Source organism: Trichosurus vulpecula, chromosome 4 (genome assembly GCF_011100635.1).
Source record: "Trichosurus vulpecula isolate mTriVul1 chromosome 4, mTriVul1.pri, whole genome shotgun sequence".
Taxonomy (NCBI): domain Eukaryota; kingdom Metazoa; phylum Chordata; class Mammalia; order Diprotodontia; family Phalangeridae; genus Trichosurus; species Trichosurus vulpecula.
In genome coordinates, this window is record NC_050576.1 from 424,069,647 (window position 1) to 424,083,257 (window position 13,611).

General features: G+C 38.9%; 1 protein-coding gene across 3 annotated transcripts in view; it reads right to left on the reverse strand.

Moving 5' to 3' along the window:
• The window catches only part of RFX8 (regulatory factor X8), a 118,807-nt gene that overhangs the window by 82,301 nt on the left and 22,895 nt on the right, over window positions 1-13,611 (reverse strand). Inside the window, exon 4 of one of the 3 annotated variants that reach the window (XM_036758203.1) lies at window positions 3,520-3,522. The exons of 1 other annotated variant lie outside the window; for it this stretch is intronic. In XM_036758203.1, the coding sequence (XP_036614098.1) occupies window positions 3,520-3,522 (3 nt within the window). Of the gene's footprint in view, window positions 1-3,519; window positions 3,523-7,006; window positions 7,027-13,611 lie in introns of all 3 variants that reach the window. One more of the 3 variants, XM_036758202.1, reaches the window with a different exon arrangement.

The following is a 13,611-nucleotide window of genomic DNA, read 5'->3' on the forward strand; positions in this document are numbered from 1 at the left end:
GGGTGAGCTCAATATAGGATTTGGGAGGGAAAACACCAGGATCTCTGGCGTAGCAGTAGCAGATGGAGGCAATCAGAAGGCCAGACAGGAAAGCCTCTAGCATGTGTTGAAGGGGTAGTGTTTGCCCATTCCTACATTACTTCTATTAGTAATAGAAGCTCATATGTATATTACATTTTTTGAAAATAAATTTTCATCGATCTTTATTTTTACATTGCCTGAATTTCTCCCTGCATTTTTCACCTTCCTCTCCTTCCAGAGTTGTCTTATAAAATAGAAAATATAGAAAAAGAGAAAGAATAGAAAAAAAAACCAGTTAAACCAATCGGTACACCCAAAAATCTGAAAACATATTCAGTGTTTCACATTTGAGGACCTCTGACCTCTGCAAAGGGGTGGAAAGGGAAATATCTTCTCATTTCTCTTCTTTGGAGCCATGCTTATACTGTGTAGTTTTACCAAATTCACTTTTGATTATTTAGCAGTGTTTGTTCTTTCAGTTTACGTTGTTGTAGCCCCTATGTATGCTCTTTTCTTGGCTCTGCTCACCTCGCTCTGCATCAGTTCCTGTAAGTCTTTCCATGCTTCTCTGCGTTCATTATCTTCATTGTTTCGCACATTACATTAATACTCTATCTCTTTAGCCATTGTCCAATTGATGGGCATCCACTTTGTTTTTTGCTACCACAAAAAGTATTGCAAAAAAATATTTTGGTCTCTATGGAGGCTTTCTTCTTATCAATAATATCCTTGGAATATATGACTAGTAGTGGTATTTCTGGTCAAAGGTTATGGACATTTTAGTTAACTTTATTCGCATAACTGCAAACTGCTTTCCAAAATGGTTGCACCAATTCGTAACAATGCACTTATATGGTATATAACACTTTATAGTTTACAAAATGTTTTCCTCACCACAACTCACTAAGATAGCAGTATAAATATCTTATCTGATCTTTATATCTCCTCAGGACCTAGCGCAATGCTCTGGATAATTGGAGTTTAGCCAGCATTTAATGAATTAAATAAAATTGATCCTGGAGAGAGGTCTCCACAGCTGTTTTGCAGGTATCTGTTCTGGGTCCTGTCCTGTTCAATCTTTTTATCAATGACATGGATGGCATACTTGTCAAATTTTATGTGACATGAAGCTAGGAAAGAAAGCTAATGACACATGTAATGATGGAATCAGAATTCAAAAAGGCTAGAATGATAAACCAATCCTACAAGATGAAGTCTGCTGTTGTGTTTAAACTAGACCTCTAAATTAATCAGTTTAGGGAGCTCCTGGTGAAGATATTCCTTTATCAACGCATACCAATACCTGCATAACCCTGGGTAAATCACCTAACTTGGGCCTCAAACAACTCTATGGTTTTAAGAAGTCTAATTTGTATAAATGTAAAGTCCTGCAAATGGACCAAAAAAATCAACTGCCCAAGTACAGGTTGGGGAAGATATAGCTAATGAAGTTCAAGTGAAGAAGGGTTTTTAGGGAGCTGCAATCTTCGTATGAGTTAATGGTATGACGTAGCAGTCAAAAGAGCTTGTGTGGTCTTAGGATACTACGTTGTTAGAAGCATAATACCTTAAATGATGCAGGTAGCATCAATCCTATAAATCTAGTGCACCACATTGAGGTCTGGACACCCCATTTTAGAAAGGATATTTGTAAGCTGGAGGATATCCAAAGAAAGTTGACCAGGATAGTAAGGGGACCAGAAACCATGTTACACAAGGATCAAATTAAATAAATGGGTATATTTAATGTGGAAAATCTCCATCGACCTAAATATATTAAGTACTTACTATGGGTCAGGAAGGGTATTAAATCCTGGAGGCACAAAGCCAAAAGTGAAACAGATCCTGACTTCAAGAAGCTTATGAGAAGCCTTCTAATGGGAGAGTTAGGATCTGCACCTACATATGTGTGTGCATATGTATACATACACACATACATATATACATACATTTGTACATGCATGCATGTGGGCAGGGGTCGGATTGCTGAATGTACAAAATGAGTTTAGGACAGTTTTGGGAGATAGTGCGCTAGCTGCCAGGAGAGGGGTGGTTCAGGAAAGTCTTCAAACAGAAAGTGGCCCCTTAGCTGAATCTTGAAGAAAACTGAGGATTCTGAGAGGCAGAGATGAGGCAGAAGGGCATTCCAGGTAGAGAACAACTAGGGCTAATGGGAGATGGAGAAGATTTAAGGAGATATGATAGTTGTCTTTAGGTATTTGAAGGTCTGTCATGTGAAAGAAGTATTAGATTTTTTTTCTTGGTCCTAGAGGCTGCAGTTGTCAGGAGCTGCATGCAGACTAGGGGATTTCAGTTTGATAGAAGGAAAACCTTCCTACCAAACAGAGTTGTTCAAAAGTGGAATGTGCTGCCTCAGGAGATAGTTTTTCCCTTTCATTGTAACCACAGCACTTAAGCACACAGTGCCAGCGATATAGTAGGCTATTAAGAAATGTTTGTTGATTGACTGATGGAGGTGAGGTGCTACCCATAACTATAGGGCTTCCATTGGAGGCTTGATGACTGGCATCACATTCGATTTTGCAGAAGGGATTTCTGCTTCTGGTATTGGTTGCACTTGATGCCCTCTGAGACCCCTTCCAACTCAGAAGCTGGATTTTAAGTTCATTTTACAGCCAAGTAATTAACCAGCATGTATTTATTAAATGCCTATTATGTGCCAGGCAATGAACTGGTTCCTGAGATTATAGAGACAATAAAGAAAGAGTTCTTACCCTCGCAGAGCTTGCATTCTATTAGGGGAAAGAACTTATACACATGTAAGTAGGTACAATTATACAGATTAATAAACTGAAGCTCAGAAGTTGAGCTTTACAAGGTAGGAAATGGAAGACTCAGGACCTGACCCAGGTTTTCTGCTTGCCAGGCCAGAGACTTTCTCAGTGCACTGCTTCTTAATATGTGGATATTATTGAACACAAAAACACTCTGTTGGAACACTTATAAGCCTGTGATTAAAACCATAGGCACTGCTAAAAATATGGAGAGCCCTTACAAAATATGGTAGAGATGACAGTTAAGAACCAGTCTTTTGCAAAGGACAGACCACTCCCTCCTTCCCCAGCAAACTGTCTCCCACCTGCACATTGCTCCAGGGAACTCATTTGACAGGGGAACAAAGGCTTCCATTTCTCAATTACAGATCAAAGTCTTAGGTCTCCAGGCATCCAATGAAAACTGGCACAGGGGATGGGCACATGAAGGTGACATGGAGACAAATACAGATGGGAGGGAGTGTTGAAATAACGCCCACGTTCCTCAAATCCTCCCCACTAACCCTGTTTGGTTTTTTTTAACTTAACAGAAATGGTGGAGAGGAGAGGAACAGAAAGAGAAGGGATGGGAGAAGGATTGAGAAGGCAAGTGGACAAGGGAAACAGTGTATGGGGACAGTTGATTGTTTGCCTTTGTTTCGAAGAGGACCAAAAATGACCTCATTATGTTAGTGTGTTGGACTGTGGCTGATCAGACCAATACGAGCTCAGAATGTTCTACCATAGGTCAGGCACAAATAGTCCATGTGAACATTTGGGGTGGATTCTCTAAATTTGCACATCTCACATTTCTTTTGAGCTGCTTCAATTATGCTTTGCTCATAGAGCACGGCCTCTTCTCTGATGAGGGCACACTATCCTGGGCGGTCCTGTGCCAATGTCTGCCATGTCACACGATTGATTCCAAAGGAGAAAAGAAAGAGAGACTCCTCTTCACCCCCTCTTTCTCCACCTTCTTAGGCCTCTCAGTCAACACTAGTTTAATTAATGAGCATCATATAGTAGAAGTATAGAAGATGAGGTAGAGGATGCATTATAGCTCTAGCCTAGCTGGGCACCATTAGGAAACAAGGAAGGAAGGAAACACTCATTTATTAAGAATCTACTACATGTTTTAGGCACTGTGCTAAGAACTTTACAAATCATATCTTATCCTCACAACAACCTGGGGAGTTGCGTGCTACAGTTGAGGAAACCAAGGCTGACAGCAATTAAATGAGTTACCCAGGGTCACATAGCTAGTAAGGGTCTACGGTCATATTTGAATTTAAGTTTTCCTCATTCTAGACCCACCCCTCTACCCACTGTAGCTATCACTAACCCTCTCTGGTCCTCATTTTCCTCATCCATTCATTGTAATAAAAGGATTTGACTCAGTGACTAAGGTTCCTGCTATTACCCTAGGAATAGACATTATCTTAAATTCACACTAAGGTGTAAACTGAACATGACTTCAATACCTAACTCTGACACTTACTAGCTAGATGACCCTAGGCAAATTCTTTGATTCTCAGTTTCCTCCTCTAAAACTGGGGTTAATAATAACACCTCCATCACCATGTGGTTGGGAGGGTCAAGAGAGAAAACGTACACAAACTGTTATGTAAAACCTTAAGAAGCTCTGTGGATAGGAGTTATTATTATTACAAAGAGCCTTTCCTGAGGTAGGTTCTGATGGGTGCCACAGGAAAAGAATACAAGGAAAGAAAGGTGCCTCCAAGGTATGGGTGTACCAACAGCATAGGGTGGGGTATGGAATGAGAAGGTGCATCATTCTAGTATATAGATGCCGAGTTCAGATGCTACAGGAAACAAAGCAGAATTGCCTCCACAAAATGTCTCCAAATAGTGTTAGCTTGGTGTGCTTTCTCATGGTTAACTTCCCTTTGTTCTAACTATAATTTGCATTAACATTCTCTTGTTTGACATCATTCATCATTTGTCCAGACTTTCATTTACATCATTTTGGCATCATAATTTACCCTCACAAATCACACTAACAGAACTGCAACAACTTGAAGCAATTACAAAGGCAGGAGGATAACAATGCAATAAAGTGGAATTCAAGCGCTGTACTTGCTCGGTGTCCAATTTCATAGTCTCAGGTTCTTCATTTCCCTATATAGCCAAAATGTCTGATTTCCATCTTTAGGCAAAGCACTTGAAATAATTATTTCTGTTGAATTTTTTTTCCTTAAAACCTCCACTAAATGATTCCTTTTAAACACAAATCATAGCTTTTGAGTCGGAAGGGATCTTAGAGGTCACCAAGTCCAACTTCTAATGTAAGAAAACTTTAAGAACAGGGGGAGGGGGTGAAGGGGGAAGGAAGAGGGAATAAATCCACTTTGTCATAAAGATTTTTTCAAAACATTACACAAAATTGCATAATTTAGTGATTGTGACTACATGAAAGTATGACCTCAAGTAATAAGTATTATAGCTTATGTTATATTTTATTTCAAATAATAGTAGTAAAAAAGTAAATTTAAAATAGTAGTAGTAAAACAGTAGTAGCAAACTTTAAAAATTTAAAATAGTAGTAGTAAAAATCCTACAGTCTAGGACAGGGATTCTTAACCATTTTTTGTGTCCTAGAATCCTAGTGAGGCCTGTAGATCTGTTCACAGAATGCTTTTAAACATCATTACAAGAAAGTCAATGTACTGAAATACAAATATCACTTTTTTTAAAGTTTACAGACCTGAGGTTAAGAACCCTTGGTCTTATTTTAAAATTTCTTTGTATAATTTTACTATTTATGACCTGTACTACATCTTGTTTTTGTACTATATAATTAGAGCTTGAGATAACTAGAGTTTTGGTTAATCCAGTGACCAATACTCATACACAATTTAGCATCATAGATGTAAAGTTGAAAAGAATCTCAGATGTCATCTGATCTACCCCAAGTCCTGTAGTTGCTCTGGGCAAGTCATCTAACTTTTCTGGGCTTTATTCCCCCCATCAGTAAAAAGCGGGGATTGGACTAAATGGTTACTGAGTAAGTTCTTTTCCAGCTCTAAATCTATAATCTATAAGTTTTCCAATATGGAAATCAAGGGCCAGCAAGATGAATGGTCTAATAAGTAGTAAGTAGCAATAAGGAAGGAAGGAAGCAGCAGAGTTGTAAGTAGCAGAGTTAGGATTTGAATCTAGGTCCTCAGGTACTTCAGCCCTGCACTACCAACTGCCTATTGGACATTTTCAAACCAAATGTTCCCTAGACATCCAAAACTCAACATGTCAGTCAACAAGAATTTATTAAGTGCTCACTGGGCCAAACATTGCACTAAGCTCTGGGGACACAAAGAACGGCAAAACTACGATCTCGGCCCTTAAAGAGCTCATATATTAATGGAAGAGAGAGCGCACAAAAAATTGTATGAAATAAATGGAAAGTAACTTGAAAAGAAAGCAGGGGGACAGGGGAGATCTGGAAATGCCTCCTGAAGTCTTGAAGAATTTCAGGAAGTGCAGTTGAGGAGGGAGAGCATTACAGATGTGGGGGACAGCCTCACTGGCAAGGAATGGGGAGATGAATTGTCATGTTTGAAGAACAGCCAGGAGGCCAATGTTACTAGATCATAGAGTACACAGAGGGGAGTGAAACATAAGAAGACTGGACAGATAGGAAGACAGCTGGTTGTGAAGGGCTTTAAAAAGCAAACAGAGGATTTTATATTTTATCTTGCAAGTAAGAGGGAGTTACTGAGAAGTATTGGTGATAACATGGTGAGTCCTGCATTTTAAGAAAATCACTTTGGTAGCAGCATATAGTGTGTCTAAAATAAAATCCGTTGTCTTTTCTCCCACATCCACCTCTCATCTAATCATCCCTATTTCTTTAAAAACCAAATAGAAGACTTTATATTTTATCTTGCAGGTTTCTGGGAGCCACTGAAGATTATTGAACAAGGGGGTGACGTGGTGAGTCCTGCATTTTAGAAAAATCACTTTGACAGTAGAACATAACATGTCCAAATAAAATTCATTGTCTTTTCTCCCAAATCCCCCCTTCTTCCAATCATCCCTTATTTCTGAGGAGGACACATCTTTCCTTCTAGTTTCCCACTGTCACAACCTCAGTGTTTAACCTCCACTCTTCACCCCATACATTCAATACTTGCCCAATCTTGCCTCAACAGCATCTCTCACATCTGTCTCTTCACTATTCACAAAGCCACCACCTTAGCCGGGCTCTTATCACCTCTTGCCTGGGTTACTGAGATAACTTCTCTCTCCCATCCAGTCCATGCTCCACAGAGCTGCCAAAGTGATTTTCCTAAAGTACATTAGTGACCATGTTGCTCCATTATTCAATAAATTCCAGTCATTCCCTATCTCCCATAAGAACAAATAAAAATTCTTTGGTTTGGCTTTTAGAGCCCTTCATAATTTGGCCCCAACTCACCTTTCTGACATTTTTCATTGTTCCCTCTATGTCTCATGTTCACCACCTTCTTATTCACTGTCTGGAATGCTCTCCCTTCTTCCTTCTGCCTCGCAGAATCCCCTGCTCCCTTCAAGACTCAACTTAAGCACCACCTTTACAGGAAGCCTTTCCTGGTTCTCTAGCTTCCCTGAACTAGCTTGGATTTGCTTTATATTGATTCTGCATAGATAGTCAGCTTCTCAGGAGCAAGAATGCTTTCATTTTTTATCTTTGGATGCGAAGGGCTTAGCCCAGTGCTGGGCACATAGTAGATACTTCTTGATCGATGAACTTCAGATCCAGCATTGCTTCTACCATTCCACTGCTGAGGGTCTTAGGAGAAGTCTTAAGAAAGCTGGAAGGTGTAAATGGTTTATATTCACTGCTCCACCTCTGATACATACTGGCTGTGTGACCCTGGGCAAGTCCCTAACCTCCTAATGCTTTACATAAGTCTCTGAGACTATTAGTTTCAGAGAAGGTGCTGATCTTTATTGAGAGATGGAGTTTCTTCAGCCTGTACCAATGGAATCACAGTTCAAATCCCCATTTCTATCCATTCCTGAGACTGAATATTAAAATTCTGAATGAGGTGAGATTCACCTACAGGCAGACACATTGAAATATAATGGGTACCTCTAAAACAGTTATGGTGAAATCAAGTCCCCATTATTAACAGTTCCTAAGCCCTTTGCCTGTTTTTCCAGCCATCCCCAAATACAGGTTGCAGCCTCAGTTCTTGTCCACACATATTTTTTAAAAATTGCTGTGAGACAACTATCTAACACGGGTTTGGAAGATTTTTTTTTCCTTTTTAAATCTCCCAACAAGTTTGAACAACCTTGGAAACAATAGGGTGGACAGGGCCAACAAACCCGTTGAAACTTGGTCACCTCATTAGGATTCAAGAGCTAACCTCATCAGAACCCCGGTAGCAGCATGGCCCCAGTTTGCAGCCTGTGTCCTTCTCTCTCTTCCTCCTCCCTTCTACCTTCCTATGGGAAAACCTTGAGATTTCCTCAAGAGCCATTTGGTACTGAAAGGAGGCTGATTTTTCTTCCTGCTTTGTGCCTGCAAATTGCCCTGCTGTGCACCCACAGCTCTTGATACCATAGGCCTGAGGCCTTGCGAGGGCAGCCCCTGTGAGATCATGCTTTGGCAAAGGAAAAAAGGAATTAAAGAACAAAGTAACAGAACACAGGTCTCGATCATCTGGAGGCAAGGTTTGAAAACTGGAAGAAAGGTCTTTAACAAGCCAAGTTACAGAAAGAGTACTTTTTTTAAAGGCAACTAGATTAGGGAAGAGGGGAGGCTAGTGAGATTCCAGGTGTTCTGAGAAGAAACATGAATTCCTATATACATTACTGTAGGATCAATATGGGGCAGAGTAAAAGCAGTTAATCTATTCAGAGTAACTGATAGGCAAGGCTTGTTTTGCAAAATGTTAACTGGAAATTTTGGTTAACCAGAAGTTTAATAAATTTTAATAATTAAATAAATAATGAGATTTAATAAAACTGTTATAGATGTGCTCTCTATCCAAGACACAATTTTAAAAAAGAAAAGAAACAAGACTACTTTGATGGATTGTAATAGACTATTTGACACTTTGGCCTCAATTCTTCAGTTAGTTTCCAGTCCATTGGCAATCCTAATATTGGAATTTGGGTACCTCTTTTTTGAACAAATGAATACAGGAAGAGAAATGTTCTTTTTAAAAAAAAAAGATGGGTCTGTTTAAGGTGAAGCAATCAAATTGGGTTGAATCAAATAGAATAAGATAGAATGAAATCATTTATTTAGGACTAAAAGGGTCCTTAGAGATGATCCAGTCAAATCCCCCCATTTTACAGATGATAGAACAGAATGTTACAGATATGATAGAACAAAACAGAATAGAACAGAATTGAATAGAATAGAATTTTAATACTAGAATGACATCAGAGATCATCTAGCCCAGGTTCCTCATTTTACCGATTAGGAAACCAAGGCCTACTAGGTCATGATGAAATGATTTGCCCAAGGATCACACAGCTAGTTAGTGGCAGAAGGGGGAAAAGGGACTAGAACCTGGCCTTCTAATGCCCAATCTACTATTCTTTTGGTAATACCATGTTGCACCTGGACGCTGTGATTTTTATTTAAAACAAACGTAACTGCCTCGAACTTCAGGGTGATTTTTTTTGTCCTAAAGACTACTAGACGTATGATTAACTGGTGTGTGTATAGGGAGGAAACAGTCTATTCTTGGCCTACCAGGGCATTTTTGATAAAGGAACAATGGCATCCTCACTTTGACTAAGATGAATCTTTTTCCTTTTTTAGGGGCTAGTTGGAGAATCGTCATCACTTTGGTCCCAGGGTTCCAAAGAGGCCTATTCACTGAATGGGAGTTACGTCACTCAAAGTGAGAACCTGAAAAAACCTTAGCCTGAAAGGGCCAGGGTCTCCCAGTGCATCCTGGGTCATCTCCAGTCATCCCGATGAATATCTGGTCACTGGACCCACATGGCTCTGGAGGAGAAAGTGAGGCTGGTGACCTTGCACAGCCCTCCTTCACTCAAATCAAAGTCAATTGCAAGTCATGTCATCATTTCCTTGATGCCATGGTCCTTTTCAAAAATGAAGGACAAACACAACAACTCTTCGTCACTCTATTTAGGAGTTAAGACTATTTTATATGAGTTCTCTTTCTCCTTCACTGTAAAATAGATTTGAAATAGCCTTGTAGACAGTATGGAGAAATGGGGATTTGGCATGAAAGTATTCAGAACTGCTTAAACAACTAAACCCAAAGAGGGTTATTAAATGGGTGATATTAACCTAGAGGGGGGTGTCTAGTGAAGTATTTCATGACTCTTGCTTGGCCTCGTTTTGTTCAACTTTTGTGCCAGTGATCTTGATTGATAGAGGAAAGGATGGCATGACTCAAATTTGCAGATAAAGGTAGGCGGCTTAGCAGATAGAGCACTGGGTCTGTAGTCAGGAAGGTCTGAGTTCAAATCTTGCCTCAGAAACTTACTAGCTATGTGACCAAACTGTTTGCCTCAGTTTCCTCATCTGTAAAATAAACTGGAGAAGGAAATGACAAACTATTCCAATATCTTTGCCAAGAAAACCCCCCAAAATGAAGTCATGAAGATTTGGACACAAATGAAACAACTCAACAACAAAAAATAAAGCCAGGAGGGATAGCTAATAATGGATGACAGAATTTTCACTAGAAGGAATGAAGGGGCGAGGTTTATAAGATGGAATCCAATAGTGGTAAATGTAAAGTTTTGCCCCTAGTTTAAAAAATCAATTGCCTAAGTACAAATTGGGAGAAATGGGAATTGAAAATTGTTCACGTGAAAAACACATGGGGATTTTTAGTGAATTGTACACTAGAAATGAGTCAACTGTGTGTCTAGTGATGACAAGTCAACTTTCCAAGTTGATGCCAAGAAGTCTAATGCGATACTAGGCTGCTATAAGAGACATAAATAAGAGACAAAATAGTGTCTGAAACAAAGGAATGGATAGTCTACTGTATTCTGTTCTAGTCAGACTACATCTGTATTACTAAGGCCAGATCTGAGCAAAATCTTTTTTTCCCCTTAACAATTATTTCATTATTTAATATTTTAGTTTTCAACATTGATTTCCACAGGATTTTGAATTACAAATTTTCTCCCCATTTCTACCCTCCCCCCACTCCAAGATGGCATATATTCTGATTGTCCTGTTCCCCAGTTATCTCTCCCTTCTGTCACCCCACTCCCCCCCCCGCCCATCCCCTTCCCCCTTACTTTCTTGTAGGGCAAGGTAGATTTCTATGCCTCATTGCCTATATATCTTATTTCTCGGTTGCATGCAAAAACAACTTTTTTTGAGCATCTTTAAAGAGCATTTTAAAACTTTGAGTTCCAAATTCTCTCCCCTCTTCCCTTCACACCCACCCCCCCCAAGAAGGCAAGCAATTCAACATAGGCCACACATGTATCAATATTAAAACACTTCTACAATATTCATGTTGTGAAAGACTAACTATATTTCCCTCCATCCTATCCTTTCCCCCTTTATTCAGTTTTCTCCCTTGACCCTGTCCCTTTTCAAAAGTGTTTGCTTTTGATTACCTCCTACCTCATCTGCCCTCCCTTCTATTTTGAGCATAATCTTTTAAGGGAGGCATTGACAAACAAGAATGTTTCCCAAGGACAGCAGGATGGTGAGGGATCTGAAAGTGTGTCATATGAGAATTGGTGAAAGGAAGTAGGGATATTTAATTGGGATAGAGGTGACTTCAGGGCAACAGGAAGATATTATTGAAGTCTCAAATATTTGAAAATACAGAAGAACTAGTATTGTCTGATGTCAGAGAGTCCTAGTAGGACTAATGGATGGAAAATGCATGGAGGCATAAAACCATTCAATATAAGGAGAAACTGTCTCACAATTAAAACTGCTCCCAAAATGAAATGGGTTGCCTCATGATATAGTGTGCTCTCTGGACCTGGGTGTCTCCAGCCAGAGATTGGATGAACTTGTTGAGAATAGTGTAGAAGGAATTCATGTTTCAGGAAGGAGTGCAACAAGACAATACTCTTCCCAACTCTAAGGTTATTGGATTCTAGAGTTTTATTTTGCAAGTATTTAGTGCTAAACTTAACACCCTTCTTTAAGTGCTTAAATCTTAGTAGAAAGAACATAGTATTTCATATTAAAAAAATCAGGATTCAACTTCAGGACTGACTACTACTTGCTGGAGTCTGAACAAATCATTTAAGCTCTGCAATCGTTGGTTTTCTTATCTATAAAATGGAGATATTGATTCTTGCACTGCCTACCTCTTACACAATGCTACCATGAGATAATGTAAAAACACCTCGTAACTTTGTAATTGCACAATGTACAATATAATTTTTTAAGAACAATGTAACATAATGAAAAAAGCAGTAGTGCAGGAGTCAAGAGACCTTGTACCACTTACTGGCCCTATGACCATGGCCAATTACTTAATCTTTCTGAGTCTCTGTTTTCAAATCTGAAAAATACGGATGGTAATTTATTTGGATTACCTGTAAATTATAAAGTACTATTCACCCATGAGTCTAGGAGCTAAGTAAACAATACTAATTAAAATTATATTCTCTATTTATACAGTTACGGTGAAAATAAGTTTTATTACCTTAAGAAGATAGCAGGAATAAGTGTGTCAACTTAGCAACAACTCCCCTGAGTCCATTTTTTAACCCTCCATTTTGTGATCAAGTTGCTGAGAGTGATATGTTATTCTGTAAGTTGGTTTTTGCAATAATAAGAAAAGCACTTATGTGATATGACCTAGTAAACAATATACCGTAATAATTGTAAACAATTGATAAGCATATGTGAACCATCGATGAAAAAATATTATAAACAACTTTTAAAAAAAATAAACTACCAATCAAATTATGTGGTAAACGAATTAAGCACACCCATAGTTAGAACCATAAGAAACCCACCAGAGACCCTAGGGTGTTAAGTGAGGTCCCCACATTTAAGACTCAAGTAGTCCATTTTCACTTGAAGACAGTGATGACAGGCTTGCCACAGGACCAATTTAGAGGGAAACACAGGGCTTCCTAGTGGGCAGAGAGGGGACCTTGTCCAGAGGGAACTTCATCATGAGTCCATATAAAAGCCACTTATTGGGACCTCTAAGACACAGGTCGACAGTTTCTTCTTAGAGGGATTAATATTTGTATTGTTTACACATATCGACTAATAATGTTTGACTGCATGCATCGAGAAGTTTAAATCTAATTTTTTCTGTAACAGTAGTTAGCTAGCATATAAGGGTAAGCAAGCACCATAATTTACAATAATGCTTGGTAGTTCACAAAGTGTTTTCATATATGTTATCTCATTTGATTTTCATAACAACCTCATAACCTGGGTGGGGCAGTTATGGTTTCCCTTTTACAGACAAAGGAAACAGGCTCTGACAGACTGACTTGTTTAGGGTCCAATAGTGTGCAGTCAGCAGAGATAACACTTGGACCCAGGTCTTTTGACTCAAAATCTGAGGTTCATTCTACTACACCTTGCTGCTTTAGGTATAGAGATTCCTAAGATGTATTCAGTAAGACAATCTGCACACCTTGGTTAAGGTCAATTGATACTGGGTGTTGTTAGCAGATTCTTACACAAGAAAAACATTTAGTAAAGTTTTCATCTAAAAATAGAGTCCTTTATTATTCTAACCTAGTTGAATATTATAACAGAACATTTAAAAATAAAATTGTAATTTCTACGCATGGCAAAATAGTGCCTTTTTAAGGCAATTTTGGGGAATTTTAAAAGATCCTTATCTGTAAGTTTATTGGCATCTGGGTT